The 24,782-nt window shown below is 51.9% G+C and overlaps 1 protein-coding gene across 4 annotated transcripts; it reads left to right on the top strand.

Annotated features, from left to right (window-relative positions):
• The first annotated feature begins 3,148 nt into the window (after nucleotides 1-3,148).
• On the top strand, nucleotides 3,149-20,712 carry LOC119099965 (myotubularin-related protein 9). Of its 4 annotated transcripts, none has more exons than XM_037223072.1 (11): nucleotides 3,149-3,247; nucleotides 11,363-11,558; nucleotides 12,287-12,449; nucleotides 12,654-12,802; nucleotides 13,364-13,489; nucleotides 13,977-14,126; nucleotides 14,574-14,807; nucleotides 15,634-15,740; nucleotides 16,169-16,404; nucleotides 16,997-17,234; nucleotides 19,046-20,712. In XM_037223072.1, exons 1-11 carry the CDS (start codon nucleotides 3,198-3,200, stop codon nucleotides 19,179-19,181), a joined length of 1,785 nt encoding a protein of 594 aa, XP_037078967.1. In that variant the 5' UTR covers nucleotides 3,149-3,197; the 3' UTR covers nucleotides 19,182-20,712. The 4 variants fall into 4 exon arrangements, with proteins under 4 accessions (XP_037078967.1, XP_037078970.1, XP_037078968.1 ...); XM_037223075.1 differs by lacking the exon at nucleotides 3,149-3,247 and adding an exon at nucleotides 9,698-9,716 and having other exon boundaries at nucleotides 19,046-20,710; XM_037223073.1 differs by lacking the exon at nucleotides 3,149-3,247 and adding an exon at nucleotides 9,813-9,917 and having other exon boundaries at nucleotides 19,046-20,710.
• The last annotated feature ends 4,070 nt before the right edge of the window (nucleotides 20,713-24,782 follow it).

The following is a 24,782-nucleotide window of genomic DNA, read 5'->3' as shown; positions in this document are numbered from 1 at the left end:
TGGCAGATGACAGATGACAGCCCCCGTAAACGACAACTGCTCTAAAATAAACGGCAGGCGGCTGCAAACGAGACGCCGCGTGACGGACTGGCCACCCTGCCGGACGGAGGTGGGCGCCGGCGCCGCGAGCTGCTGCAGGCTCGGGCCGGCGTCATCACACCAGGGAGCCGCCGTATGTACATCAGCCCTCGGCTTCGGACAGGACACCCGCACTGGCCAGGCGTCACCTGAGCGGGGGACCTTACAACAGTCCCCTCACCAGCCCTCGGCTCCGAACGGAACGGCCGCACTGGCCAGGCGTCACCCGAGCGGGGGACCCTACAACAGTCCCCTCACCATCCCTCGGCTCCGAACGGAACGGCCGCACTGGCCAGGCGTCACCCGAGCGGAGGACCTTACAACAGTCCCCTCACCAGCCCTCGGCTCCGAACGGAACGGCCGCACTGGCCAGGCGTCACCCGAGCGGGGGACCTTACAACAATCCCCTCACCAGCCCTCGGCTCCGAACGGAACGGCCGCACTGTTCAGGTGTCACCCGAGCGGAGGACCTTACAACAGTCCCCTCACCAGCCCTCGGCTCCAGACGGAACGGCCGCACTGGCCAGGCGTCACCCGAGCGGGGGACCTTACAACAATCCCCTCACCATCCCTCGGCTCCGAACGGAACGGCCGCACTGTTCATGCGTCACCCGAGCGGAGGACCTTACAACAATCCCCTCACCAGCCCTCGGCTCCGAACGGAACGGCCGCACTGTTCAGGCGTCACTCGAGCGGAGGACCTTACAACAGTCCCCTCACCAGCCCTCGGCTCCAGACGGAACGGCCGCACTGGCCAGGCGTCACCCGAGCGGAGGACCTTCCAACAGCGCACGATGTATGCAGGAGCTTATCACAGAATCCACCCGGCCGTTGTTGCTCTTCTGGGCTCCAACTCGATTACAACAAACGTCTGTTTCAAAGCCACGGTTACACTTGGATCACAGCAGGCGGACTTCAGCAAAACAACGAAGGAAAACGCAATAGCTCAAATCAGCTAGATCACAGCCGGGCTGGTGTTCGGTGGCGTCATGTTTTACAGTCACCGTTCTGTCAACAGTATCTCGAATGGCAGAGGGGCAAAAGATCGGACTACGTCATTGGACGTGATGATTTTGGTTTCCCACGCTGCTTAGACTGGCTTTTTGGGGCTGTAACGAATGTCTGCACATCGTTTACCGGTGCCGACCCGACACACATCTCCCATCACAGACCAATGCCTGCATATGCGCTACCACCGCCGACCCGACACACGTCTCGCATCACAGACTACTGTCTGCATCTGCGCTATCGCTGCCGACCCGACACACACCTCCCGTCACAGACTACTGCCTGCATCTGCGGTAGCCCCACTCTGCGGCCAGCCTTTCGTAATCTGACAGATCAAGACGGGGGGGGGGGGGGACGGGCAGAAGTTTCCTCTGCAAATGGTGCATATTAAGACGCGTGTGTATCTATAAATGCAGTGTACGCTGCGGATACGTCGCTTTTTCAAGACGACTGTCATCTCCAGTGGCGTCAATTACCACCCATTGCGCGAACTGCCAGCATTAGCATGGTGCCTGACACGAAATAATTCTTGTCAGCTATTATGAGTCTGCTGCAGAGGGAATTGTTTGTTGAGCGGGGCACACATCTGGGTTACTAACTCACCGAGCACAAGTCCACTAACAACACATCAGCGACGCTTCCGCCCGCCCTACTTTCCTCATTCTCAATTCACCCTGCATCCCCGGAACGCCCCGCCCATCCGGGGCAGGCCGCCTATACCCAGCCATGAGTGGGCGGCTCAAGTGCCCCCATGTGGGGCCTGTCCAGGCGCCGAGCACATTCCCCGTATAGTGGTCCCTGCGCGCGGGCACGAAGCACATGTCGCGCACAGAGGTCTCTCTGCGGGCTGAGGCTCGGCGGATAGACCACCAGGTGCATGTAGTTTCGCTCCACCCTTATCCACTCTTCTTCATCCCACAGCCCTGAAACGGCCATTACAGCCCGAAATAGCTCTAAGATAAGTCGAGCCGAATCCGCAGAATTTCAACGATGCGATGAACGATGGTTTCAACAGTAACAGCTACCATAACACACGGACCCGCCCACAGAAACTCAGGCTTCGAGGAACTATCGAGCCTAAGTAGCATTGCATACAAGCGCAGGTTGTTGTTGATTGGGGTTTTAGGGCGCCGACTAAGGTCATTTTGCGCCCGTTAGCAGCGACAGGCGTCAACACAGAAAATATAGGCATCATGATCTTCAGAGATGTCTATCACGCCGTGTAGTCAATGTCAAGACGTCTACCGGCCTCTATCGGACGCACTTCACGATATTCGTTTCAGACGCGCCCCGAGGTGGAGCTATGGTGGCCGCCGGAGCCGGGCGGTTCAAATCGACACCACGCGGACGAAACAAAAAATCCCTTATCTACAAAAAAAAATCCGCACTGAACTGCGATGCACTAGCTCCCGCGTCCTGGCGAGTAGAGTCGGTGGTATGTCTGACACGCGACGTCGCAGCGTAAGTGTTCTGGCCCGCGGAGGGCACGAGGCGATCGGCGTCTGCCTCCCGTCAGCCTGAGGGAGCGCGCCAAATAACCCGACCAGGCGTTCCAGCCCCCCTCCCCCTCCACGACCTTCGCCACGCTTGTTTGCTTTGGTCTTTGGCCAGGGCCGGGCCGTGAACACACATGCGCAGATTCGAATGTGCTTAGTTTGGCTCTAAGCCACAGCGAGATATCATTGCTCACAGACCGCCGCCGGGGACCCCATCCGCGCGACGCATGGCGCGAACAGCTGATCAAGAATTTCCATCCCAGGCTGCGCGGCACGTTCGCCAACGGCTCCCCCCCCCCCCCCCTCTCCCGAGGGTGAACAATGACGCCGCGGGGCATTATCAGAGGCATACGCAGGCCACTTGACTGGAGTGTTCCCTCCCCCCCCCCCCCCCCACAGAATACCGTCCGGCTGGGATACCGGGCAACTTTGACGCGTCGAGCAAACCCAACCAAGGGGCGCGGCGGCCCGGGTTTGACACAGACCACGACCACCCCGGCTGTTCTAGCCGCTCCTGCGCGCGCTCGTCCCAGACCGGTGCCGCGCCGGGGCGTCAGTTGGATCGCGCCACCATCGGAGGGGGGCCGTGACCAGTCCGTTCGCGTACGCCACATCATGCAGCGCAGGAAGAGCTATCCAGCCACGCCCCACCAGGTCACGGCAAGGTAAGGCCACCCGGTGCAACAGCGCCCAAGGCTCCCTGACGACACTGACTAATCATGGTTTTTACAGTCGGCGACGTTAGAGCTATGCTTGACGCCACACAACGTTAGCGCCATGGTTCCGTTTATCGGCGGCCGCCGGGTTCGCGATCGGCGCTTGCGTTGGGTTAAGGGAGCAGTGGCAGTGGTGCAGACTGGCAGCAACCAGCTGTGGTCATTCACCAACCGGCCACCGGGAGAAGCGAGGTGCTGTTCGCATTGTTCGGATGCGCGCCACGCTCAACGTGCCAAGTTGCAGCGGTCTTCTAAACGCATTGGCCACAGGCCAACTGTTGAAGCTTATCAGCAATGCACGGCTCGTCCACCTCAGCCCTTCGGAAGTTTAAGCGGCTCAAGCCATGACTGCATCGGTGATGGACGCTTCTGCCCCGTCATCGCCGGTCAGAAGACCCCCTGGGCCCGGTGAAAGTCTCTATAATCGGCTCTCAACGGCGGGGCACACGTGCCGCGCGTGCTCGGCCGGTACAGAGGCGTGGTCTCAAGTTCCCCTCCCGGTGTGCCGGTCGTTGTCGGCCTTACCAGCCGCCCACCGTTCATAAACACCGCCCCAGAGAAGGGGGGGGGGGGGGGGAGTGGACGGGGATCTGTCGGGCATAGATGGACACACGAAAACACGTGACTCGTCCTGCCCTACTTGTGGCTCATGGCCCGCGGGTCAGAATGGAACGGACAGGCGTAATGGGAATACTGAGCGATTTCTTAGTTGTTTTTTTTTTACTTTGAGCACAGAATCGAAGAGACAGATTTTTGAACACCGGCTTCAGAGTAAGACTAAGTAGACAGAGCAGACAGTAGACAAGTAGATAGAGTAAGTAAAAAGTGTAAGGTCCTGATGTGGCAACTACTCCGAAACTTCGTGTTTGTGAAAATAAAAACTCAACTTTAGACGTGAACTGCAGCTGGCACCTACGAATATAAAATTGAAAGACGTTCTAATCCGTCACCGAAAGACGTCACCCTACTTATATATATATATATATATATATATATATATATATATATATAATCTATCTTATCTACCTTATCTATATATCTATCTATCTATCTATCTATATCTAATCTATATCTAATCTATATCTATATATATATATAATATATATATATATATATATATATATATATATATATATATATATATATATATATATATACCAAGTTATATCAAAATGAGTGTAAACGGAAAACTTTTCGTGAAACAACTTTTTGGGTGGATTAAAGGGACTAGCTGCACATATGTATGGAATTTTGAGCTGCGATAGCTATTTTCTAGGTCATTACCTGCGGTTTACAGCCATGCCCCTTTTAAAAGAATGTCCAACTTTGGGGTATATTTCGGAAACAAACTCTAGTGAGACCTCAGGACTACATGCATCTCATCCTAGCACTGGGTAGTGCCATTACAGCATCATTAACATATAAACAGCTATACATCTTAATCATTTTCTAGCAGACATTACGCTGCCAACGCTTTGCAGCAGCGCTACGCTTCTTCTCTGCAGTCGCGACCGCCGTCGCCATGGCAGCTCCTAAAAACATCGTCGTTTTAGGGCGCGGCGACTAGAATGGTTATTTTGCACCCAGACGAGTACTTGTTAACGAGAAGCGCACTGGTTGATGTTTGAACCAGTGCGCCACGTGGATCATGTTATAATTCTATTGCCAAAGCCAAAGCGCGCCTCGAAAAGAGCCACTGTAGTGGACATCATACGGGAGAAATCAAGGCCACAGCATGACGTTTTGATGATAGCACCGAGTAGTAGCTTCATGTTCGCATATGTTTTTTTGTGTAAACACAATGTTTCAACCTTTCGTATCATTTATCATACAAAGGTTCTAGACATTAGTGTGCTGCAAACAATACAAACCCCATGAACAATAATACAATACAAACAATACAAACAATGCAAACAATACAAACCACGTTGGGAGAAGCACAGCGAATGAAACATACTATTTTGGTAGTGGTGAGCGGGGCGACGAATGAGATTCTTCCAGCATGGTCAGCAACTTCCAACCAAAATTCTGAGCTATTCCGAACAATTTTGAGAAAACTGGTATTGCTGATCAAATCGTACGCGCCTGATGTTACAATACGGGAAGAGCACAAAAAGATGGGACATCCCATTTCAGACCTCAAATCCTTTTGTTTCTGAGCTTGACGCACGAGAACCAGTGCAACGCACTTCCCACCGCTTATTTGAAAGTCCACTTTTGCCTATGGAGCGCCTATGCTGACTTGCAGAAGGCCCAGCCTGGCTCGCTGGGGACCATACTGACCTATGAAAGACCCATTATTAACTTAAAAGGATCCATTCCGGCTTTTAAGGGTACTATTATTTAATTGTGGGGCCCATTTTGGCATTTTAGTTTTCCCCGCAATTTGCACATAATTATCGTGCCCCTTGCTGGTAGTTTAGCTTCCTACATGTAGCTGACTAGGGTTAACTCATCCGCATATTCCAGTTAGTCAGCACAAAAATTAGACTGGCATGTCATACCTGAGAACATCTCGACCCTATCTCACTCAATACTTAATATTTCACCCAACATTTCACCCAACATGGTCTCCGACTTCATGGAAGCGGCAAACTGGAAACCTTATTCACTCATGATCACAGCAGAGCAAACAATACTTAATGGGACATCACAGTCATTGCAGGTTCCACAGCATATCCAACAGAAAAGTTAATTTTGCGCCAAAATCAATGACGCCGATTTCCGTGGGAATCAAAGTATTGGCCAGGAGCCAAGATTCGTGGTCGGATGGTCGAGGCCACAAAGTATGTTAATTGCTTACTGTTTTCCGGCGTTGAACCAAGCCATGCCTAAAGCAGGAGCAGTTTTCTGTGGTTCTGGTGGTTGATAAAATTGGCCGAGAACAGAACGAGTTCGTATAATTTGGAACCGTATCATTAAATAAGCTGATGACTAAAGCTTTTATGGACGTGCACTTTAAATCAGGGTCTTGACATAACAAACGCAAATTGATCGATTTTCCACTCGGTAGCTTAACGCAAGACCCCTTGGCCCAAGCCGACTGAAATGTGCCCCATTTTTGTCAGTAGTTGCACTTGGGTAAGCATGCATATATCCGACATATTAAGCTCAGATCAGTAGTATCTGGGCAGACGGCGACTACGGTGGCACATCAAGGCCCACAGACTTCTGCAGACCGGTGTCGCGCCGCAGTCATGTGGTATTCTGTGATGTCATTGGGTCTTCATGAAAACAAGTTTGCAGTTCAATGCCTACTAAAATACGAGGTGAAACCAGACTAGATGAGACCAGGCGCAATCCCACTTGGTGTAGACTGCAGAACCTAGCCTGGTGTGGACAGGCAGGTTCGAGCTTGAAGGAACTGAACCTGGCATTGACATATGGGATCCAGCCTAACAAGGACAGGCAGGAGCATGTAACACAATGAACCAGCCCAGCCCAGCCCAGTCTACCCCACACAGCATGTAATACAATGGCTATATGGGAGACTTGTATACCCTTGAATACAATATTGTCAGACCAGACAACTGCCAAACAGTCTGACTTTGACTATGGAGTGATGTGTCAATAACACTCAGTTCAGGGCGGAATATTCAGTGCTCGCATGATCCAGTGCCGGCAACTTCTATCATATGCTCTATTGCTCCCATTTATCTGCCCACCTTCGTTCCACAGTAAAAGACTCAAGGTCCTCACATTGGCACACAAAAAGATGCGCATAAAAGGTACTTCAGTATTTGCTATTGACTGCCCTTGAACTGCCTCCCTTATCAGTCTGAGGAAAACCCTAGTTGGTTCAAGGCCACCCTCACTAATGCTTTAGGAAGAGATTTGTAAACCTCCTCCTCCTCCTCCTCATCCAAAACATAAACATCCTCCCTGGATGAGCCCTAGCATTCTAGCTGAGGCTACTGTCATAGGTGCTTAATGCTTAGAGTCCACATGTTGGCCAATTATCATTGTCTTTCTATTTTCCTGCATGTTTCAGATACCCATTGTTTAAAAGCTGAATGTCATCATGCTAACCAGCCATCTCTGGTTGCCTTGGCTCGACCCTTGTGAGTGCAGGTTCCTTTCGTCTTCTGACCACATTGTTTCTTGCATACCAGATGAGTCTACACACCCTGACAGGTGAGTTAATCATGCAAGCTGCTTATATCTTTTCTCTATTTCTTTGAGCTGTGCTTTTCATTACTGGCATGCAGTCTTTGCTGACAGAAATAGCATATTACAAACATTCACATTGAAGTTAAGTTCTGCCAGTTCAGTGCATTTTCTCCTCATGCATATTCTACAAGCACAAGTTTTAATGCCAGCTAAAACAAAATGAAATTGATTTGCATCACCAGGTTTTCAAATCACATTTGATGCACTTCAATGCACAGCTGTTGTACACAGCCCATAGTGTCCCATACTGGATGATTATTTAATTCAAAGATATTACCAGAGCTACTATTAGCAGCGATATTAATATTCATAATATTCAGAAGGCAGTACCTTCATCCCAGTTACTCATCAGCACTTCATTATGCATGTGACCCCCATTCTCTCTGAGCATGTGACCCCCCTGAACTCTGAACTTTGTTATGCATGTGACCCCCCATTCTCTCTGAGCACTGCAAACATCATGTCAAACTTGTGATCACATGTGCTGAAGTCAGGCCAGGACAACTTGTGCTTAACTGACATTATTTTAGCTGTGAAAAATCCTTTACAGCATTTTTACCTGCAATTACCTTAGCAACTTCACTGATCATGCACAAAACTCTGGCTATGACTGTACATGCATTAAAAACATTGGCAGATACTACCGCTATTCCAGAAATGCTTAGCATAACACGTCTTATGCAGTCCAGGATATGGCAAATTTGTAAACTTAATCCACCAGGTTTTACTATCTTTTCTTGTGAATTATCTCCCCTGCTGCATATGGTTCTATATGCTCCTATAGTAATGCCTGTGCATCCTTACTTCTTGTCGCACTGGACACATTGCAATAACCTAACGGTGGAGTTTTTGGAGAATCGTTCTTCCTAACACACTTGTGCCCACCATAGGAGACCTGCACCAGTGCCACCACATCGCCAAAATACAGGTAATACAACTGCCTAGTACAACCAGATTTGGTAATCGTGCATTTGAAGTGCTGGCTTCAATCATGCCGCCTTACCCACCCTGGTATCAGGCCATGTCAGGGACAGGTATCACTTACCTGATGGTGCGAGATTGTTCCGTGAAAGGGTCGACGCGGAAAACAACGCGTTTTGCCGGCTTTAACGAGACCAACTTGAGCTGTTTTATGATGGCACTGATTACTCCACTGGCAAATCGCTTAGTTCCAGAGTAATAGACAGACATACTAGAACACGACTGGCAAATTATCTGACGACCACCCGGAATATCGCGTAGGCGCACGAACCACGCGTGCGCAAGCAATGAGCGCCCCAGCGTGGTGCGTATATTGAAACACCGGTGCATTTGAGCATGGCCGCCCGATAATACACCGCGGGCGTGGTGCAATCAATCTAAAACTACTGCCTGCCACCCTACAGGTGGATTACAGAATAAGCGCAGGGACAAAGCTACCAGCAGCAGGTCTACTGGCCAAATGGATCTGTAAAATCATCGCTATCTTTCAGACTGGGAAATGACAGTGCGCAGGGAATCGTTTTTCAAAATAAGTTAAGAGAATGTGCTGAAAAGCGAAAACGACTCAGGCCCGAAAAACCAACGATCGGGTTCCTGTCCGGCTTTAAGCTCCTCTCCCCTCGAAGTTGTGGGGCAGTTGGCAATGTGGCATTTCATCTCAGATAAATATTCTGACTTAGTTACAATGCACGGGTGTAGCCAGAGCTATATGACTAGTCCGTGTGCACATATTATATATCACTTGTGCGATTTTCAGATAAATGATGAGAACAGACCCCCCTTTGCAGCACCCCAGGGTGATGCTGAAACCTGGTGGTAGAACTGGAAGAGTAAAGAGATAACTCATTTTCCGTGGTGCTGTGACTGCAAATATATGCAGAGGGCAGCCTCAAATTGTAAAAAGATGCGCCCCAGTCTAATGTCTGAACAATGCGACTATGCTTTGAGGGACTTCCTAAACATTATTTCGCGAGTCACCATGTATCCCCCAAACCCCACACTAGTTTGGGCTTCCAGCCCCCACAACTTCGAGAAGAGAGGGGCCCCAATCCGGAGAGAAACCCGTTTGTCGGAGTTTTTCGGGCTAGGTTCAGTCATTTTTCGCTGCTTTGTCTTTCTCTCAACTCGCTTTGCACCCTTAACGCACCATGTTAAGCCGTTTCCATTTTGAGAGCCGGCGATAGTTTTACGGATCTGTTTGACTGATAGAACCTGCAGATAACCCCGTGCCTACGAGTAGTCCGTAATCAACCCGTAGTGTGGCAAGGTAGTAGTTTTTGACTGCTTGCACCACGCCCGTGATATATTTTCAGGCCATCATGCACCGGACAGCTGCCCCAAACCAATGAAGATCGGCGCGTTGCACCGCCGTTTCGGTATTTGGGTGTCTCTGACACGCCATTTTTGGACCGGTAATATGGTTCACGAGGAGGCGCATACCGAGCGTCAACAATAACCGCGAACCCATGTACGTTACGTATTTGATGCTAAATTATTGACGTGCCTGTCATATGTTATGGAACTTATGTCTTTTGAAATCGCGTATTTTGTAGAATGCTTAGGGTGGTGACTTTTTGGCCTAAAAAGAATGAGTAGTACTTGAGGACTAGGGGTATCTTTTTCTGAAAGGACCTGGTTTTGGGCCAGAGGGTGTGTATCGCCTTGGGTGAGGCCAGATCCAGAACGCCCTTTTGAGACGGTCAGAGCTGGCTTGGGAACAAAATTCCCAGAAAGGCACCCACATTGAAGAAGCAACCTATATGTTGCATTCTTTGACCTGAATGGATGGAAATCAACTTCCATCAGCAAAAATGTTGAAATATGTCCATCCTGTTACAGCCTTCAGTTTGACAATCTGTATAATCTTATATTAGTCTGAAAATATATCTCTTCCATGCACTTGTCACCAACACTGTACACATGATGGGTTAATGTGTATGATGAATGTTGTGCTTGCATGTACATAACTCAGTTCAGGCCAAATTTCACAGAAATTTCATGTAATTTGTTTACCAAAAAGATGTTTTAGAAGTATCTACCCAGAAGTGCTTTCACAGCACCATGATATCTTGAAATATTGGGCCTCTTTGTGATGGGGTAGTGGTAGTTTGCTAAAACTGAGGCTTGGATTTACAGTGCATGTGTGCTAAATTTACTGCAATGTTATTGCTGTTAAATCAGATATGTTTTATGTAATGAGTATTTTGTGCAGCATGGGTACTCCAGGATCATCTTGGTAACCACTTCCTAAATGCCTCTACCCCTTAAAACACCCTTGTTTTTTATTGGCCAAGGTGCAGCTCAGAAAAGGAGTTTTTGTGAAGTTGTGTTCAGCATTGTCAAGGCACTAGAGACATGGGACTGACATGGCTGAAAATCTTCCCTGGTTTACTCTGTGGTAAATTTGATTATTTTATTTGTTTGGCTTGTCTGTCATCTGCCAAATGTGCCCTGCTTGCTTTCCATCACTGATTAATGTTCACATTTTGGTACTGCATGGGAAAAATAAAGAAATAGATTTGACTTTTAGTTATTGGTAGGACATGTCCACATATCTAAGAACTCTCAGAGCCTTGCAGCCATCCCATTTTTGTGTTCTTTGCTTTGTACCTTTACAGGTTTGCCTGGCTTTGAGGCCATTTGTAGGCCAAAAGGCTTCCTCCCGCTCCAGCAGGAGTGATCACTCCATTTTTCCTCCCTCGCTCCCTCCCTCCTCCTGGGCATGGCCCTGCTCTTTTATGATGGGGTGCTGGCATATGTTCTCATTTTGATAATATAACTATTGCTCATACTGACCATGGTACTTACTGCTGATGATAAGTGACAGGGCTGAAACTTGCAGTGAGGATACTGTGCTGTAGGTGATTGGGATAGCATTGTCCACCTGACCCCCAATTGTGGTGTACTCTGCAGATCGTGGAGTGGCCGCATCCCTGTGCGTTCGCGCGGCTCACGCCTTGGCATGGAGTTCGCTGACTACATCCGCACGCCTAAGTGTGACCGGGTGGTGTTGCACCAGCCACTATGTGCACCAATGGATGGTACGCTCTGCCTCACTGGCCACCACTTCATCTTCTCCTCACGCCAGAGTGAGGAGGATGAGGTCTGGGTGAGTTGACCTGCTGACCATGCTGCAGTAGGCAAGTGTCCGGGTGTGGTGGCTCTCTGCAGGTACTCGCACAGGTAATCTGGAAGAGCTACCCCTCACCTACCATGACAGATGTTGGCTCCAGCTTTGTTACCTTTGCCCCACTGACTGGTACCATGGTATTCACAATCCATTCATCCATTCACGATCTCTGCTCAGCCATTTTATAATCTGTCTTGGTTGAGCTTGAAACACTGGAATAAGACTGCCAATTCCTTGACGCCATTGATTAAAATATAACAATTGTAAAACACTGGAGAGTGGTTTCACCACAAGTTCGTATGTACAAAAGCTGAAGACGTCCCCCAAAGAGTATTAACTTCAGAATGTCCTCAGTTGCTGTCATGTCTTTTTGTCTCTTACGGCTGGTATTCCAGGGTACACGGGTGTGTGTTGGGTTGTCTAGTGTGACATTTTTAGCCTGTAACAATAGGTAGAAACCTCATGTTAAGGCTTACCCTACGTCTTTCAGCGCAATTTGATAATTGTTCTAGCATTTAACCATTGTCTCTATCTTCCATAAGAACGAACTTACTACAACCAGCACACACAATTTCTACGAACAGACGCCACAAAATTGCATCATAAAAAATAGCGTTTTGCAAAATCATGTCATGTCTTGTTCAATCTGCATGGGCAGTGGCAAATCACCACTGGGCAGTGGGTAGAGCGTGTGGCCGTGCGTGCAGGTGCTGCACCGGCTGATTGACGGTCTGGATCGGCGGCCAAACGGCATGATGGGCGGCTCGCTGTCCGTCAAGTGCAAGGACATGCGCATCCTGGTGCTGGACATTCATGGCGTGGAGGAGTTCAACAACATTTCCCACACCCTTGAGGCCCTCTCCAACATTGGTTAGTGGTATGCCTGTCGCAAACCTTTCTTCCATGTGAGCCACGGCTGGACGCTATCACGGTTTTGAGGTGCGCTTCAGTTGCTTGTCAGCCCAGTTTTGGTGTGAGACTGACAGTCTTCGTTCGGTACACGGTCGGCCGCATCGAGACCCCCGCCGTGCTGCCATGCCCTGACGTTCTCCGCCGTGTCGCTGTTGTTTCCAGACGACATCCGTCTGGCGTACCCGTTCTTCTTCCGGTCATCCCCAAGCGTGGAGGACGGCTGGTCAGAGTTTTCCACGGAACACGAGTTCTCCAAGCTGATCATGTCTAGCGAGGACTGGCGCATCAGCCACGTCAACGACGACTTCAAGGTCAGCCGGTCGCCATCCCCGCCGCGATCTGACGCCACCCCTATCGTGATCTGACGTCATCCCCGCCGCGATCTGACGCCACCCCTACCGTAATCTGACGTTATCCCCGCCGCGATCTGACGCCACCCCTACCGTGATCTGACGTTATCCCCGCCGCGGCCTGACACCATCCCCGCCGTGATTCGACGCCGTTTCTGGTCACGGTCCGACGTCGTCCCCTCCGCTATCCAACCGCCATCCCCGCCGTGATTCGACGCCGCCCCTGGTCGCGGTCCGACGCCATCCCCGCTGCGGTCCAACACCATCCTCGCTGCTTTCTGACATCATCCCCGCCGTGATTCGACGCCGCTCTTGGTCGCCTCCTCTCTATGCTGCTCTGTTAGCCACTCTGTGATCAATTTATGCAGCGTGGTGGGCTTGAGTACATGAATTAAAGGGGCGAAAAGGAGACGTGTCATGAGCGGTTTAAAGCGTTGGACTGAACATCGAGATGTAACCGTGCACACCCCTGCCCCGCTTTCACTGCTGCTGCCGCTGACATGGTGTGTGCGTGGTCGTCAGGTATGTGAGAGCTACCCGCGCCGCGTGGTGGTGCCCAGCTCGGTGACGGACGACGAGCTCGTGCGTGTGGCGCTCTTCAGGCACGGTGGACGCTTCCCTGTGCTCAGCTACCGGCACCACAAAGGCGTACGTGACCTCTGACCTCTACCGGCGAGCTTCTGGCGATGAGCAGGCTCGGCCGCTCTGTAACGGCTTGTACCAGCGCGGGCTGAGGCAATAGCGGAGACGCGAGAGTCAGTCGGAACATTCTGGCGGCGGCGCATGCGACGCGTGCTGTACTGTCTGTGACCTGAGCAGACCTGACTGGGCTGGTCGTGTGACGTCACCTGTGGTCTCCTGTTTCTGACCTGAGCTGACCTGACCCTCTCAGCTGGTTATGTGACGTCATCTGCGGTCTCCTGTGTCTGACCTGAGCTGACCTGACCCTCTCGCCTGGTTATGTGACGTCATCTGCGGTCTCCTGTGTCCGACCTGACCTGGCCTGACCCTCTCGGCCGGTCGTGTGACATCTGTGGTCTCTTGTGTCTGACCTGACCTGACCTGACCCCCTCGACCGGTCGTGGGACGTCACCTGTGTTCTTTGGCCCGCTGATTCTCTCCGACCGGCCGGCAGTCGGTCCTGCTCCGGAGCTCCCAGCCTATGACGGGCAACCAGCGACGCTGCCGCGAGGACGAGAAGCTCATCAACGCAGCGCTCGGCAGCGGCGGCCAGAAGGGCTACATCATCGACACGCGCACCCAGAACTTGGCCCTTACTGCCAAGGTGGGTCGGACCCGACACTGGGGGTGCGCCACACAGCGTGTCCAGCACAGCATGGCCGGGAGGCTGCTGCTTGAAGAACACGCTGCCGAGAACCGAAGTCGACCACAATATGGTGTTTCACAAGGAGCATTAGCATTTCAAAAGATACTAAAGAAATAAACCTGACGTCAAATCGTTGTATCAAAGGGAGGGGGGGGGGGGGGGGGGCTGTGTACAGCAATCGTGCAATTCCAGATTTCCAGGATCGATGTGGTCCTATTATTTCCAGGAACAATATGCGTACCGGTCACTCGTCTGGGATTACGGTTAAAGCCTCGACACAACTCTGTCCTTGCGTTGCTTTCCTACTTCGTATTCAGAAATCGTCGGCGCAAAGGACCTGGGTCTAGGATGACCGAGCGAGTGAGTCACCCCCCGCCCCCATCTGACATTGGCATCTGCGGGCAGAACCGCGGCGGCGGGTTCGAGCCGGAGAGCCACTATCCGCAGTGGCGGCGCGTGCACAAGCCGATCGACCGTCACGCGGCGCAGCTCGACTCGCTGCAGCGTCTGGTGGAGGGGCTGAACGATCAGAACCAGACAGTCGACCGCTGGCTGGGCCGACTCGTCTCCTCCAACTGGATGTCGCACGTGAAGGACACACTCAATTGCGCCTGCCTCGTGGCCCAGTGTCTGGACCAGGTGAGTAGGGTGGGAGCGGGAGCCCGGCGTCGGGTCGTGATGTGGGTGTCGTGTGCAGGGCGGGGATGGGAAGGGAGCGACATGACAGTCGAGACGACGGGGGAGGCGCGGGTGTCCTGCACCAAGGGTTGTGTACAGGCCCGGGGAGGGAGCGACGTGACAGTCGAGACGACAGGGGAGACGCTGGTGTCTTGCACCAAGGGTTGTGTACAGGCCCGGGGAGGGAGCGGGCGGGGAGCGGCACATGTCGATTGGAGGTCTTCGAAATGACCTGTTGGCGGACCCAGTGCAGACTTCGTACTCGTAGGAAAGCTTGATAGCGGGCGGAAGGCTACGAGCCAACTCAGTGATTCATTCCTGGGCATCCTCTCTGGCACTTACAAAGGCCGTGTGCTGGCCGGGGCGGGGAGCGGGGCGATAGCTGAGACGTCGCCTTGGAGCTAGACGCCTGGTGTGCGGAGGAGATTGTACAGGGAGTCACGACGCCGATTTTCTGCTTTCAAAACGGCCTGTTGGCCGGCGAGCCCAGATGGCCCAGCGCAGCTTCACACCCGGAGGGGAATTTCAGAGAGTGCGAGAGGCTGCGTGATCAACTCTGTGGTTCATCCCTCGTCATCTTTGCTGGTCAAGATTTCTTAGCTTGAGTTATAAAATGTATTCTGAATTCGAAACATCATAGGCATTGTATCTATTCTAGCTGAACTGATGTTTCCGTAGCCGTCTCAAAACCAACGAATGTGCCGCGAAATCCAGCAGCTCTGGATCACTGGCACGCCGCGTCCCCTGGGCGCCGCCTCATTCGTGGTCCTGTGTGACTCTGCTGCAGGAGGTGACATCGGTATTGGTGCACGGCGCCGACGGCATGGACTCAACACTGCAAGTCAGCTCGCTGGCACAGCTTATATTGAGCCCAGACTGCAGGACCATCCGAGGGTGAGTCAACCAGCGAGCCGCATCGGAGACTGCTCTCGGTGGCGAGCCTCATCGGAGACCGCTCTCGGTGGCGCACCGCCACCTTTGTGGACCGTACCCAGCCATGTGTCAGCTAGCAAGCCGTGTGGGACCGCTCTCGACTGCGCACCTCCACATTTGTGGACTGTACCCAGCCATGTGGCAGCTGATGGTATGTCACCGAGTGACATCGCACATGGCTCTCATTCATAGCGTCGGCATGAACCGGCCGTGTATCTTACGCTCCTTCTGCCTCCGCTCTACCACGCTCATTGCGTTAAGCTACGCGCGAGCGTCCTGTGAAACTACGGCCGGTACGCGACGCCACCCTTGGTGGTGGTGAAGTAACCAGGCCCGGTGGCCTCTGTGACGTGACGTGACGTGGCGTGACGTGGCGTGCCGTGCGACAGGTTCGAGGCGCTGGTGGAGCGGGAGTGGCTGCAGGCCGGGCACCCGTTCACCACGCGCCACCGGCACTCCGTCTATGCGCCGCCGCTCACGCGCGACCGCGGCCACGGCATGGCCCCCTCCTTCCTGCTGTTCCTCGACTGCGTCTGGCAGGTCACGCACCAGTTCGTCACGTCCTTCGAGTTCAACGACACGTTCTTGCTCGACCTCTTCCAGCACTCGTACGCTTCCCAATACGGTGAGGCTGGCTCCGGACTGCGTGGGGAAGTCGCGCAACGGCTGCGGCAGTGGCTGTAGTTTTGCATAGGTCGGTGATTCAATCATCCTTATTTACCGCGATGAAATGATTGAGGCTAAATCACATGTTTACGCAACGTAGCGTGTCATGCCAGGTTTCATAAAAAAACATTTGTGGTTACAAAGTGTTACCTAAGTTGTTCGGTGCATTTGCGAGGAACATTATTCACATAGATTAGACAGTAGTAATAGCCTTATTCCGGGGAGAAAAGCCAGGAGAATGGAGATATAGATGGGTTGGTATATCTCCATCCCCCTGGTATTTCTCGCAATAAGGCTATTACTGCTGTGTTATCAATGGTACAAAGTCTTCATCGTCCTCTAGAAAAAGCATTTGGGAAAGTCTCATTACTGGGGCCAGCACCACCCGTGGTGGTTCTGGGCTTTGCCGGTTGTTTTACGGCCTGTCTGTCACTCATCCCCGACTTCGCGGCCCAGTGCGTCGCCAGCCGGGTGGCGTCAGTGTGTCCGTGTCAGCCGGGCCGCGCCGGTACGTCCGTGCCAGTCATGACGAGCCCCACCCTTTCCCGCAGGCACCTTCCTCGGCGACAACGTGTGTGAGCGTGAGCGGGTGCAGTTGCGTGAGCGCACGTGCAGCCTGTGGTCGTACGTGAACCGTCCAGAAGTGCTGCCCCTCTACCTCAACCCGCTGTACGAGCCCAACAAGCAGGTCATCTGGCCCAGCGTGGCGCCCATGAGCCTCACCTTGTGGCCGGGCATGTACCTGCGCTGGTCGGTCGATCTTACCAGCCAAAACAACGCGCTCAACAGGTAAGACACCTTGACGAGCCGGTTCGGGGTCGGGACGGCCGGGGTCGCGGCGGAGGGCTCGCCGGACGGGTGAGCGGGCCCGGGGTCGCGGCGGAGAGCTTGTCGGGAGGGCCGGGGTCGCGGCGGAGGGCTTGTCGGGAGGGCCGGGGTCGCGGCGGGGGACTCGCCGGACGGGTGAGTGGGCCCGGGGTCGCGGCGGAGAGCTTGTCGGGAGGGCCGGGGTCGCGGCGGAGGGCTTGTCGGGAGGGCCGGGGTCGCGGCGGGGGACTCGCCGGACGGGTGAGTGGGCCCGGGGTCGCGGCGGAGGGCTCGCCGGACGGGTGAGTGAGCCCGGGGTCACGGTAGAGGGCTCGCCAGCGAGGCGCGACGGGCGACCTGGAGATACCCCACGTCTAGCCAGAGCGACGCACTGCAGGCGTGCGAGTTGTTCGTTGTAGTTGCTTTGAGGTCTCTTGGACGAATGTTAGAATCAGCTGTCTGACAGACCAGCCTTGCAAATTGGTCATCATACTGCGTTGTTTTGCAGTGCATACATTACATTGACTGATTTGAATATAATATGTTTGTGCTGCGATCTACCATTTCGTAATAACTGCACTCCCTTCTTCGAATCTCAGTTGGGAACTTTCCGTTCCAATGACCATGTTTGATGTCATATTTATTACGATTCGTTCATTCCTAGGTTTCATTGAAATATTAGGACATTCCTGCGACCAGAAATGCGTGCGTCAATTTATCTCCAAAGCTTCTTTTTTATGAACATTTTGCACTCGGTATGGCCGACTGGTTCGATCTCGGTTAACAGGCGCTCGGGTGGGGGTCAAATTGCCTCCCCCTCGAAGGTTTTCAGAATGATTTCCGAACGGCACGGCTTAGCCGCGCCAAATTTTGCATAGCTGTACAAAATTGAATAGCGGATTGTCTGGCCTTCAAAATTTAGATGTACCTTGTAAGGTCGCTGACCTATGGCAGGTCAAAGTCAGGCTATGGTTTCAGCGAAGTTAATATCCAGGGGAGCCGTTCTATCTGATGCAACAACGGAGTGTTAGACGAAGTCATGCATCTCTGAGATGCTTTCTTAGGCAGCAAAACAATTGAATGAGCAAATGGCATTGACTGAAGTCAGGTGTGAAGGTCAGACCAAGGTCAAAATCAACCTGTTTTATTACTCTAGCGCTGGCTGTATGGGACAGTTTCTAGTGCTTATTTCGAATTTATTGATGACAAGAACCGCATTATAAGTCTTCCATGGACTTCTCAGAGGTCAGAGTTGGTCATTGGCCTAAAATGACCCAGGGCAACATTTTCTTTTTGGGAACATACCGCCTCGCATAATCTTTGTCGCTTATTCAAGTGCAAAACTCAGAGCAGTCTTCTAGTATTTTGGTCACCATGACCTTCAAACTGTTAAACAAGATCACTGGCCTAAAACGAGCATATGACCTTTTTGCTAAAAAAAAAACAGTTATCTAGGTTCTGGAGGCACTTTGGAGACCACTCTGGAAATATGCCTTGTCTGACCTTATTTGACCCAAAGGTCATGACCTAGGAAGCTCAGACGTGGACCTAAGCGAATTCACATACAGGTCAACACAGCCTGTGAATTTGGTGTCTAGCTCGCTTAGTGTCTGAGATCTCAGGTGGGGTAAAATTGACCCCCCTCCCCACACCCGAGCGCAGGGTATCCAGCCGGCCACCCGGGCGCGTGTTAGCGTTCCAGCGCCGTTTCAGCCGAGCGAACACGTATAGGTATTCGTCCACCGAGATGCACGAGATCCACATGTTCCACTGGCCCATCTGGTGTGCCACAGGGCGCACGAGATTCACGAGGAGCATGTGAAGCTGAAAGCCAAGGCGTGCAAGCTGCGCCGCCGTCTGCAGGACCTGCAGCAGGAGGCGGTCACCAGGGATCTGCTGCAGCCAGCCGCCACCCCAGAGGGACTGTGAGCGACACTGCTCGCTGCCACCTCGGAGGGTCTGTGAGCCCCCGCCCCCCCCCCCCCCCCCCCCCCCGCTTGGAGAACCTGTCAATAGTATTCCCACTGGAGGGCTTGTGAGCAGCGTCCCAATCTGGGGAACTGGAGTGTTCCTGCTGTGGAGTCCGCGTGCAATTTTCCCGTCTGGGGACGTTCTGCGTGGTGTCACTTCTAGAGGGACTCATTGCGTCCCTCCTAGGGGGACTGTAGGTTATGTCCACTCAAGGGAGCCTGCTACAGCCGACAGCTGTCTGGTAGAGGCTGTTTTGTGTCGTAATAGCTGTAGACACACAAACAGCAAGGCGAGGTATACAAGCAGTCTGGTCCGTTGTGAAATGCACAACTGTGGGACAGAGTGTCTCTGGTCAGGGCTGGTCTTGGGCTTTGCGGACCCGCCCGAAATACCACTGATTCTCGCTATTTGGTTATAGTTGTTTTAAGTTTGCGGGACTGCCTGTCGACGCGGTTTTTGAGAGTTGGACGCGTCTTATTCACGTGATGGGCTATTGTCATCGCCCCGAAGAGCCTGTAATGGTTTGAGTTCCCAGTTGTCCTGTACTAGGCTGAGTGCTATGGCGAACGTGTTAATTTGCCGCTATCGAAGTGTCTGAGAGATTTGTCTCTGCTTTCACTGTTCGTGTGCACAGCTTCCCAGAACGCGCGTGACGGCTGTTGTGTAGGCATGTGTGCACCATAGCATAATATCTGAATGGTCTGATCTCTTGGTATCGCTTCGCTCTCGAAGTCTCTGTAAGATCTGCATATGTCGGCGTTTCTTCCCGGCGTGCGTTCGTGTCGTGGCAGACTCATTTGGACCGTGTCTCGAGAGTCCTGCCCCTTGCTGTTTCTTAGTTCGCCGCCGCTTCAGAGAGACAGATCACTGTACGCGCCTGCTGACAGTGAGCTAGGCCGCGGCAAGCGCGTTAGACGGCGCTACCGGAGTTTTTACGAACCTCCGGGCCGAGGCTTCGTTTCAAGGTACAGCTTGAGTGTTTGCGTCCAGTGTCTGTGCATAATCGTTGGCGAGCGTACTTTGAGACCTTTCGCGCTACATTCCCCACAGCTGTGACGTGCTGGGTGTTGCCGAGGCGCGTCGCCCTCGCCCGGTTCACCCAGCTCATCCGAGATGCCATGGTCTGGTCTTGACTGTCTGGAGACAACTGGTGAATGGATCGGTATTTGGGAAGCGAACTGAACTGGTTTGTAAGGTTTGAACCAACACACTGAGGAAGCCTGTGTATTGTTGAAAGCTTTTTGCGCATCTACCTTTTTGCTGTATTCGACGTGCTAAATAAAGTTCGTACCGGCATAACCATTTAGGAGACACGAAGTTTGACTACCCCGGAACTTGACCACGTCACGCCACAAACGACGGCAAAATGCCAATCTAGCTTGGCAGTCCTTCACCGGACCATCCTTTGGGTGCGAGAGGTACATTATGGCATGGTGATACCTGGGGTTGTTTGGATGGGGTTTCACACATGTTGGAAGGCGTCTACGGCACCGTCCTTGCATATTTGCACGTAGCGTCTAAACGCTACCTTGAAGACTTGCACTTAACTCGCCCTAAGCTGTCCAACCATTCTTTCAGTCTGTCACTGAATAGTCGTGTAGTGTGGTTACCGGCGGACAGCCAGTGTTTTGCAGTTTGTAGGCGATGATTCCCTGTGTGGGTGCCCCTGTTAAGGCGTTGGCTCTTTCTTGGGCGCATGTGACTGCTTGATTGGCGTTTTGTCCCCCCCCCCCCCCTCCGCCTTTGTTGTTGCCGGCGCGCTACCTGTACTTCTTAGTAGCTTCGTCGAGTTAAAAGACGATCACTAATCGTGTGAATGGGTTTTAATCTCGTTAACCGGTTGGGTGTTAGACCACCCAAACACGACAGCTGGTAGAAGGTATAAAGACACAGACAGAGTAGAAGGTGTAAAGCTGGTAGAAGGCGGAAGACACTGGAACAACGCTCGCATAGTTCTAACGAAGGGTAGCGTCCAAATGGACTGGCTGCCTCATAGAACAACTCATCATACATTAACAGGGTTGGATGTCGCATGGTACACGTCTGGCAGACCCAGGTATTACACTGCGCGCCTCCGTATCAGAGTTCCGAGAGAACTCAATGGTGCACGATTTACCTCCGTACCAGACGCCTGGGAGAGCTAGATGTGGCACCGTACACCTCCGTACCAAATGCCTGAGGGAGCTGGGTGCTGTCCCGTACACCTCTGCGCCAGATGTCCAACGGAGCCAGATCTCGCGCCGATTCTGCCGTGTCGGAATTCCAATACAGCTAGAAGTCGCACAGTAGACATCGGTAGCCGCGGTCAGTAAAGGTCAGCAACGACTGGAACCCCGTTCCTCTTCGCCTGAATTCATTCCCTCCTTCGCCCAACTCAAGCAGGCCCAAACCAAGTTGAGTAAGGGTAAACCAGCCAGCGAGTTTCGATATGGAGATAAAGTTAAGAATGTTTTAAGAGTTTTAAGGAGAGTTAAAGTAAGTTTTAAGAGTTTAAAGTTTTAAGAAACTGAGTTTTCGCCCAGAGCTCGTGGTCGGGGGAAGATCAGTGTATCAATCGTAACGCATGCGCGCAAAAGCTTCGTCCAGAGTACGATACTTTGCTGGGATTGGCGTGATGTGAGTGGTGAGGAAATTGTGGAAGATATGCCAAGGGGAAGCGTGACCTACGCAAAACGAATAATTTGTGTAGTCTGGGGAGAACTAGGTTCAATCAGGCCATCGGCCTAGCACCTCGCCTGTCTGGTGCCTGAGCGCACGCAGGTGGGGTGAGCTGTTATCCAGGCACGGTACGCTGTTATATGCTAGACCGTATGAGCTGCTCCAAATGGCAGTCGCTGTGGCGTTTTTTTCGAGCCGTCAGAACGATTGGATGTGTGGGAAGTCCGCGGAAGCGGGACACGAGACGTCAGACTATACTTCAGGCGCCGTAAAATGCGCACACTTTGGAGAGGGCCACCCGGCACGGACTCGCACCTGCCGTGCATCCGTGAAAGAAAAATAGATCCAATCAAAGTGAAAGCAGGCGCGACTTACCCAGAAGCCGAGAGAGCCTACCGTGATGCCCCGCTCGCAGCCCCCACAACGTTGCAGCCCAGCGGAGCAGGTCACTTCGGGGTGAAATGCCAGTACCAAGGGATTCCACGATAGCAACCAGATTGGGCACCTTGCATAATATGACTGTTGATGACTGGTCTGACTGCTTTCACACTTTCTCAGCGGACAGCGTATGAGTTTGAATCTCCTTAGTGGTGTCGGCAAGGAACTTACTGCCATAACACAGCTCTAAGCCGTTGTTGGACTGAATTTTATGCATCCCCCTGGCGAGCGTTAGCGCATAAAGCTATACAAAAGTTTACACTTTCATTTTGTATTGATGATAACACGCGCCCGGGTGGGGGTAATGTGGACCCCCAATGATGCTATATTATAATTTTCTAACAGCACGGCGTCGCCAAGCAAAGGTTTGCATAGCTGTACGCAACTGAATAGCAGATCTTTTGGAATAAACAAGTACATATACCTTGTAAGGTCACTGACCTATGGCAGGCCAAAGTCAGGCTGAGGCCGCTAGCGGAGGTAGTTTCTAAGGAATCATTCAATCTGATGTGACAACGTCGTGTTAGATGAGGTCATGTATCTCTGATATAGCTTTTTCGGTAATAAAACAATTCAATTTTGGATAACAATAAATTTCACTGACCTCGGGTGAGGTATGAAGGCCAAACCGAGCCCAAAACCAATCTGCTGTTCTATGTGAGAGCTTGCTATATGAGGCTGTTTCTAGTTTTCGTTTCAAATTTATGAATAACATGGACCACAACATGCATCTTCCATGCACATCTTAAATGTCGGAGAATGTCACTGGCCCAAAATACCCGGAGCAACACTTTTCTAGGAACAAACCGCCTGGCGTAATGCGTGCCGCTTATCAAATGCAAACGTTGAAACGATCTGGTAGGATTTTGGTGACCATGACCTTCTGACAGTCAAATATACTTCTTATCCATTTCTTATATTCGAACAAGGTCCCTGACCTTGAATGAACACCGGTAAGCTTTTGCATAAAACAGATATTTAGGCTCAGGGCCTTGGGGGTAGGAACAGGGGGACCAGGGGGCCATGCCCGCCCTCTTTTCAAGGTGGGGGAGCCGGCAGTGTTGACTGCCCCCCCCCCCCCCCGACTTTTCAGATAATGGTTGCATTTAGATTACTTTTGCACCATATCTAACATACATGCTGATTTGCTTAGTTCACCAGTCATCTTCCTCAAGATGCGTCATCTTTTTCGTCTGCTCATTGGCCATCGCTTAGTGTCACAGCCACGGGCCGATGCCGCGCGGCTTATGGAAACTGCAACGCCGGGCGTCGAGTCTGTTGTCGCTATGACTTGCGAGCGCGCATGTTCAAAACCATGTTACATAGCTTTTTATCAGTAATCAATTTTGACTGAATCTTGAGCATTCTAAAACGCACATGGATTGGCCATGCTAATGCAAATTCGGGACCCCATTTCATTTACAATCTACGTCCAGAGTCCTCAATATCTCTGAAGAACACAGAACAACTTGGAACTGTAGTCTGCGTGATAATTATCGGACCACCTGCAGCCATCAGGAATGGTGTTGCGTCAATGAGGGTTTCTATGCCGATCCGGGGCTAACTGCGCGGGTCAGAATGCCTTCCGTGTCAGGGAGGAGACAATATGATATGATATATCCTTCTAATGACCTTCGGATCGACCAGGAGATTCCGCCCCGTGTGGCCAGAATGACAACCAGAAAACACTTCGCGATGGGACGGAGTGGCCCTTCAGCCCTTGACCGGAACCGGTGATGTTCCCCTGGTGTTCTACTCAAGGAGCCCCTTGCCCGGAAGGAAATAAGGGGTCTCATTATTGTTGAGTAAAATGGGGATCTCATTATCGCTGATTAGCGTGGAACGAAATGAATCTAAAAGAAAACGAACAAGGTCATCCCATGCTTGCCTGGGAACGGTCACTTCCTTCAGAATGGATTAGTGAAAAAATTACATCAAAAGTCATAAACAGGCCCGCCCGCAACCTCGAGCGCAAGGGCAGAGATGGCCTTTGTTGCAGCTTCCGTGAAACCGGACAGCGTCGACCACTGCAAGGGCCACCAGATGACGGGCACCGTCTTAATCTGCCTTCTGGGCGGATAAATGGTGACAGAAACATGAGCAACAGATATTCTACCTTTACTCTTCCAGTTCCACTATCAGATGCCAGCACAACTTCGCGGCGCTTTAATGGCTTACATGTTCTTACCATCGGTCTAAAAGTCGAATACATGAAATAGGCGCCCAGACTGCCTTCTAAATGTAACATTTGATGTCCTGAAGCGTACAGGGGTACCTCTTTCAGAAACTTCACCATTTTCGCGCGCCCATTGGCCACGCCTCAGCATTAGCTGCTGGGCCGACGCTGCGCGGCCTACGTTGAGACTGCAACGTCTGACGCCGAGGTTTCCGTTATTGAGATTTGCGAACGCACATGTTAAAAAACCACCTGACATGAATTGTATCACTAATCAATTTAGACTG

Source organism: Pollicipes pollicipes, unplaced genomic scaffold (genome assembly GCF_011947565.3).
Source record: "Pollicipes pollicipes isolate AB1234 unplaced genomic scaffold, Ppol_2.1 Scaffold_4881;HRSCAF=5763_pilon_pilon_pilon, whole genome shotgun sequence".
NCBI lineage: Eukaryota > Metazoa > Arthropoda > Thecostraca > Pollicipedomorpha > Pollicipedidae > Pollicipes > Pollicipes pollicipes.
Note: the sequence above shows the minus strand (reverse complement) of the source record. Positions and strands in the feature narration are given on the sequence as shown.